This window comes from Arachis hypogaea, chromosome 17 (assembly GCF_003086295.3).
Source record: "Arachis hypogaea cultivar Tifrunner chromosome 17, arahy.Tifrunner.gnm2.J5K5, whole genome shotgun sequence".
Classification (NCBI taxonomy): domain Eukaryota; kingdom Viridiplantae; phylum Streptophyta; class Magnoliopsida; order Fabales; family Fabaceae; genus Arachis; species Arachis hypogaea.
Window position 1 is genome coordinate 105,533,263 of NC_092052.1, and position 7,477 is coordinate 105,540,739.

A 7,477-nucleotide genomic window follows, 5' to 3' on the forward strand; every position below is an offset into this window, starting at 1 on the left:
AAATCCAAACAAATCAAACATATGCAGATGATGCATGTCTCTCCTCCTAGCCATGAGCTCACGTGTCGGTTACTTGCCAGAACCCGACACATTCAGTAGCTAACCCGGACATAGTCCTCTCTGCTGTTTGCTCGCTATTTAGCATAGCCTCGCAGGGGGAGTATCTTGTACACCTCGCAAAGTTAATACTCTATATATCTCGGAGTGAGAGTGTCCTGTACACCTCGCAGACAAAGAAAATCCCATAGAGTTAAGTGCTCTGTACACCTCGCAGAGTTGAGTGCTCTGTACACCTCACAGGCACACAAGCCTGTATCTCTTCTACAAAATTTCTTTTTCAACCATTCTTGATCCTTGGAAATATCGTTGAATGAACTTTCATAAAAATCTAGTTTTGAAGAATTTCCAACTGCGAGGACTGAGTTACGGACTGCCAAAGTTGGTAAAAAATCAGTTTTTAGCTAAAAATAGAATTCACCAATTTTTTAAAGGTTCACAAGCCAAAATTTATTTTCACTCAACCAAAGTGACCACAAACCACCCACATACGCATTCTCTACCAACCAAACTCAACCCTACTCAATTCATGCATATTCGACTCAAAATGATCAATTTCACCTATCAAGGTCTCAATTTCCCTAATCATTCAAACCAACACCAAATTTCACATTTCAATATCAATCATAACGATTCAACAACTTATCGGGCTTATATTCACTGCCTCCGGCCCAATTTTACGATCTCAAGCCAAACATCCATTCAATTTAGCATATACAATTCATCAACACAACATCATTATCCAATTTTTTAATTCCACAACATACCAAACATACAAATTCACACAAAACTCATTCAAACCATTAATTTTCACAACATAACATCTATACCCATCAATTCCAACCAAGGCACACAATTCAAACTTAATCCTAGGGGCATCTAGCCTCGGAATTCACATCACACCACATGGTACTTAAATGAAACTTAAATCTTATCTCTTGGAAGTCAAATTTAAGCTCTCACTTGGGATTCTCCACTAAAACTCAGCTCCAAACTCCACCAAACACTTTCATAAGCAAGATTCAAGTTCCAAAAATGTACCCAATACTCTAATACACACATTACATACATACATTAACTTAGAACTCACAAAATCTCATAAATTACAAAGGTTAGAGGGTTTCTTACCTTAACCCACAAAATTGGTTGATGAAACTCACTAACGGCTCATACTAGAATACTCCTAGACAACCAAAATCATAAAATTACTCAACACCCATAACCAAATTCGAATTTAAGGGAAAAACAAAAATTGGGCAGAGAAGAGTAAAATACTCACCACAATATCTAGATCGAATCGAAGAGGACAAGGAGAGTGACGCGTGGCCACAAACGGGTCGTCAATCGGAGCTCCGTAGAGAAAGTTATGGTAGTTTAAAGATCAAAGGAGTTAGGGTTTTGATTTTTCTTTTCTCTCTTCTCTCTCACAGTAGAACAAAAAAGGGAAGGGGGGGGGGAAATGATGCTGAAATGGCTTAATGTGAAGGCTTATATATGTGAGTTTGGGCCCACTTGGGCCCGGTTCACTCGATTTAGCTCATTGGCTCAATTTTGGGTCAAAATTTTTAAGATTAGAGTTTTAAATCGTATTTTAAATATTTTTATCTTTTCAAATTATAAATTCTTATTTCTTAAACTTATTCACTTCAAATTAATTTTCTCAGCTACAGTACCGGATAGATCTCAGCCGGTACTGCCGGTCAAATTTTTACTGCGCATTTTTACGCAGAAAATTATGTTTTCCGACTCAGAAAAATCTACTGAATCCAAATATCATATTTAAATTATCAAATTCCGATTGCTAAATTTTATAACCATATTTGCTCATATTTAATTTATTATTTAATTAATTACAGCTTGACCGTGTTTTACACAACAGGCATCTTGCGTGTTGGCCAGAGACCCAGAGTATTGACATGTGTCCAATACGCATCCTTCGTATTGCCAGGATGATGACATGTGTCTAAGACGCACCCCACATATTGCCAGAATGATGACACGTGTACAACACGTATCCTGCGTGTTGACTCTCCACCTATAAAATTCATCCACTTGTAATTACACAAAATAATCCCAATTTTAACAAAAACGCCAATATTTTTTTCATATAAAAAAAATTAACCTTAAAAAAGACCTTATATATATAATTTTTTTTACCATAAACAAAAATAAAAATTATTAAAAATTTTATTTTTTTAAAAAAATTATTTATATTCAATATACCAAATTCAATCTTTATAATAATATTTAAACTTTTAAAATATTCAAAATAGGAATAAATATTTATAATAAAGTATAACAAATTTAAAAAATTAATAACTTTTTTAATTATAAATTTTTTTTATATATTTATTTATATTTTAACAAATCCAAGTAGGTCTAATAGGTCTAATAAACTAATTTGTAAGTCTGAATTTAGTCTTTTAAATTAGTTTGTGTCTAAAACTATTTTATGACAGGTTAGACTGCAAGTCAAACTTTAGGCTCTTGATAGGTCATATAACCTATTTTCATCTCTAATTACGAATAATATTTAGTAACATTCTCCCAAATCATTAAATAAAAAATTACAGACCTAATTTTATTAATTTTCCAAAATATTGGCGACATTTGCTGGATTATTTTATTTTTATTTGGTGATTGATATAATTTGCAGAATAATAAAATTGAAAGAAGAAAATGAGGACAAAGCATTTACAATTCAAACGAGGAAATGTATATTTTGAAAGTATTTGAAATTTTTAAAGATAAAAATATTGTATTTGAATACTTAAATGAAATATTTTCAAATTTCAAAGAATTTTAAAAGGTTTAAAAGGGATTTCAAGTTCAACTATTAAAATGGGAAAATTTCAACTTCCACATATAAGAAAGGAATTTCAATTTTCTCCTTCTTTCTCACTTAACAATATACTTTTATATGTATTAATTTATATTTAAAATTAATAAATGATAAAAATAAGTTACATATGTATGAATAAAAGCAATTCAATTTGATCTTTTTTCAAACAAAAATATTTTAAAAATACAAATGCTATATATAATTACTTCAAAGAAACGAAATATTTTCAAATTAAAGAGAATTTAGTTACAGTATTTAAATTTTTTACATTTAAAAATTCTCTAAAATTTAACAATATTTATCCAAGCATAGGTTCTATCTGGATGTTCAATGAAGGTAAGTCAAATGTGTCATAATTATGAGTAATTCACTAATTGGTAAGTAAATCAGTACCAGAAACTAGTATTAATTGAATACTAATGAGTAACGAGAATATTAACTTGTACGGAAAAATATATTTTTCAGAGAAATTAGTAATATAAAAATACACAAAATTAATTAGTAAAACCATACAATATATATAATATTCTGAAAACTTAAGACACGGCTTTAATTAATTTTTCTTTGTTATGAACTTAATTTTAATGCACTTAAGTGAATATTAATTTTAGTTGGATGTGTGTTTTGCCATCTAATCAAATATTTTTCTATGATTATTCAAGTAATATGCTAAAAAAAAGCTAATAGTCTAATACGATATATAATTAAATATTTATGTGAATGTCTTCTCGATTAGTTCATGCAAATCAAATTATTTAAATAAAACAAATCACTATATAAGAATACACAACATTTGAATCGAAGATTTTTTATACTATATAAAATATTAGATTTAAAGCTTATTCCACTAATATAGCATATTTAACAAATGAATACATTTTTTTTTTTTCTAAACAAAACTTGAAATGAAAAATCTGTTTGGCCATTAAAATACGAACTGAATTTATTTTGGTAGAGTGGACGTTTTGGCTTTAGTCCGTAAGGATAGCGGATGGTATTGTGGCTTAGTGAGGTTGATAGTGAAGTAAGAGTTCAAATATGAACCATGAAATGCATCCATCCATTCATTTCATCCCATCATCCATCCATCCATCCATCCTCCCTCATAAATGACATAAAGAAAAGAGTGTATATCTATGCATAGTGCATCATCATCATCATCTTCATCTTTATTCTTTGGTGCAAGGCAGTTCTGAGGCATCGAACAATGAACAGCATCGCAGTCAGAAGCACAAGTGCATGTCAACGCTCTGACCATAGCAGCACAGCATTGTCAGGAGCCTACCAATGACATCAGAATAGAACACACACACAGATTTATATTTTCATACATTCGCATTTATTAAATCTTCTATACTCTATAGTATTTAAATTTAATTTAAATAAATAATATTTATATATTAGTATAGAATACTGAGTAGTACAAGCTTAATTTCTATTCCATTGGACCTTGCATTCATCCATCCATCCGAGCAGAAAAAGCCAAGAGTGGTGAGTAACCGTTCCCCCCTTCCCACGCGGCAAACCATCTTCTTTAATTCTCAGCTTTGGTAAGACACTCTTCTCTCCTTTCCTTAATTGCACTTCTCTCATTTTCTCATCTCGGAATTATCGTACTTCCCCCCACCCTTTTCTTTTCTTAATTCTTATAAAGGACTAATATTTAATACATCTGATTTTAATTTAATTAGTTAATTACTCTCGTCACATCAAAATCAAATATCTCCCTGCCATTTATGTGCTTTTAAAAAAACACACCACCACTCCCTCCTCTCTTGTTTGTTCTCTTTTTATTTTGTTGCAGTGCCGTTGAAACTTGAGAGCTAGAGTCCCCTTTGTTTTTGTCTTTTTTCTCTCCAAATGTCCTCTTCCACCGTTGGCAATGAGGAGGAGAAGCTTTACCCTTCCCCACTAGCCTCTCACGACGACATCGTCAAGGACCCTTCTGTCTTTTGGGACACTCTCAGACGCTTTCACCTCCTTCTCAGTACCAAATTCATGTAAGCTCCTTATATAATATTTTACTCCACAAAAACTAATAAATAAATTAATTAATCTGTTTTTGTTTTCCGCATCACATCACTGCATCTGTATGCAGCATACTACAACAAGCTAGCTGGAATATGATTTTGATATTCGGGTTGAGCTTTTTCATTCCCTTTTATTTTTTTGTAATCTGCGCGTTTTTAATATATATTATATATTTTGTTGTGTGAAATAAAAACAAATAAAATGTTTGGATCGTTTTGGGTTATGAAGGATTCCTGTGATTGGAGGGAAGGAGCTAGATTTGCACGTCCTGTACGTGGAGGTTACGAGGAGAAGTGGCTATGAGAAGGTGGGGTCCTTCCTTCCGTACAACCTCTGTAAAACGCATTACCCACTACTGCTACGGACTACCCACTCAAAACGAATTAGTTTTATTTATTTAATTATTTATTATTATTTCAATTTCAATTTCTGGGGTATATCTGTTTATGTTTATTAAAACGTGCAGGTAGTTGCAGAGAAGAAATGGAGGGAAGTGGGAACTGTCTTCAGGTTCTCAGCGACGACCACAAGCGCCTCTTTTGTGCTCAGGAAACACTACCGCAACCTTCTTTACCATTACGAACAAGTTCACTTCTTTAATGTTAAGGGTCCTCTATACTCTCCATCATCAGGTCCTTCATTTTTTCACTTTTAGTCGTTAACTTAATTTTTTTAATTTAATAATCTAATAACATATTTTAACTTATACTTTTAGAGATTGATAGATAATTAATTGCTAAACACAATAAATTCTAATAATTTTTTAGCATTCCTCTTATTTTATTTCAAATGTGTACGCTTTAAGAACCCAAATTTGTTGTACAGATTCATTTTCTGGCAGCAAGCACTCCTGGAGATCTGAGCTGGCTATTGTTGAATATTCTCCCAAGCCAGTGACCCATACTAAAGGTTCCCAACCTCAAGGTACTATAGATTAAACGTTCAATCATATTACTAGACACAAAAAATACATATTGAAATAAAAGAAACATATTTTGGTGGCTAATTTTTGTTCATGCAATATTTTTATTAAGCGAACTTAAATTTCAAACTTATTGTGTCCGATATAATTGTAATTTGAAATGAATAATGTAGTAGTAACCAAAATTGGTGTGACTTATAAGTTGTGACACCATATTCACCCCAATAACCAGTGAATTGACAATGTGGATGAGAGCCTATTTCGGGATTATATGGAGGCTCATTAATTGGGAATTTCAGTGCTTAATTAATTAAAAATCAATTATGCCAAAGTGTTTTTTTCTGAAGTTTAGAACTGTGATTTGCTTATTTAAGAGATTCATTGCATTTATTCAAGGACCTTCTGAGTGGTGAATTACATTTTGGTTCATTGTGTGTAGAGTCTATAGACCCTTCATCAAATCTTTCAGGGAGGGGAACGATAGAGGGAAAATTTGAATGCGGCTATTTAGTGTCAGTGAAAGTGGGTTCAGAGGTTCTAAGAGGAGTACTGTACCATCCAGAGGAATTGGTTCCTCCCCCAACTGTTCCACAAAATGGCAATGCCATCGTACCCTACGGCTGCAAACCTCACCATTCCGGCCGCCGGAGGAGGAGGAACAAGAGAAAGTGGGACCCGAACTACCCGAAGCCAAATCGGAGTGGCTATAACTTCTTCTTTGCTGAGAGGCATTACAAGCTCAAGTCACTTTATCCAAACAGAGAGAGGGAGTTTACCAAAATGATTGGCCAGTCTTGGAATAGTCTCAGCCCAGAAGAAAGAATGGTAAGCACTTAATTTGTCTTTTGCATATGTGGTTGCTTTCTAAGTATCACGGTTTATGCCTTTATGGTTTGTGAATGATGCAGGTTTACCAGAACATTGGCTTAAGAGACAAAGAAAGGTACAAGAGGGAGTTGAAGGAGTACAAGGAAAAGATGAAGATTATGCAAAATTTAGAAGTTGCGGCGCCCGGAAATCTCACTGGTTCTGTCCTTAATGGTAGCCAAAGAATGGCTTAGGAATGTTGTTTATTAAATCTATTGATCTTTTTATATGCATATTCTTGTGGAATATGGTCTAGAGGGACTAGCGGCTGAATTTTATATTTTCGATTAAACTTTGGGTTAATTAATTGTTAGATCCTTTGATTTTATTTAATGGATCGCTTTCTGATTTGATCTATAGTGAGAGGATTGGTAATGGTTTGTCTACTGCAGAATGAAAATTACAAAAGTAATAATCATTATTATTTTTTAACAGAAAATGTTACATCTACATCAATAGTAACTACTAAAATCAATAATTATATATTTATGTATATTTATGCATATTAATTTACATTTTTTAATTAAATAATTAATTATTAAAATAGTTAAATTTATCATATTAAAATAATTAAATTTATAATAGAGAATAATTAAATCAATTTGAATTGGTTTGATGATTAGCTACTAATTTGCTTAAATAGAAATTAAATAGCGGTTGTGATTGCACAACTGTGTCATTCATCAAAATTAAATTCAAATATTTTTTAGTTGGCTTAGATAAAATACATCTAATTCAAAATTTTAAAGTGTCAAGTT

The 7,477-nt window shown here is 32.2% G+C and overlaps 1 protein-coding gene across 4 annotated transcripts; it reads left to right on the plus strand.

The window, feature by feature from the left end:
- The first annotated feature begins 3,790 nt into the window (after positions 1 to 3,790).
- Positions 3,791 to 7,076, plus strand: LOC112767170 (high mobility group B protein 9). 4 transcript variants are annotated; one of them, XM_025813057.3, is made up of 8 exons: positions 3,854 to 4,449; positions 4,704 to 4,899; positions 4,998 to 5,039; positions 5,159 to 5,237; positions 5,397 to 5,562; positions 5,756 to 5,854; positions 6,292 to 6,677; positions 6,761 to 7,076. In XM_025813057.3, the coding sequence occupies exons 2-8, from the start codon at positions 4,760 to 4,762 to the stop codon at positions 6,911 to 6,913; spliced, it is 1,065 nt and encodes a 354-aa protein (XP_025668842.1). In that variant the 5' UTR covers positions 3,854 to 4,449; positions 4,704 to 4,759; the 3' UTR covers positions 6,914 to 7,076. The 4 variants fall into 4 exon arrangements, with proteins under 4 accessions (XP_025668841.1, XP_025668843.1, XP_072079188.1 ...); XM_025813056.3 differs by having other exon boundaries at positions 3,791 to 4,899; XM_072223087.1 differs by lacking the exon at positions 4,998 to 5,039 and having other exon boundaries at positions 3,853 to 4,449.
- Positions 7,077 to 7,477: the final 401 nt, after the last annotated feature.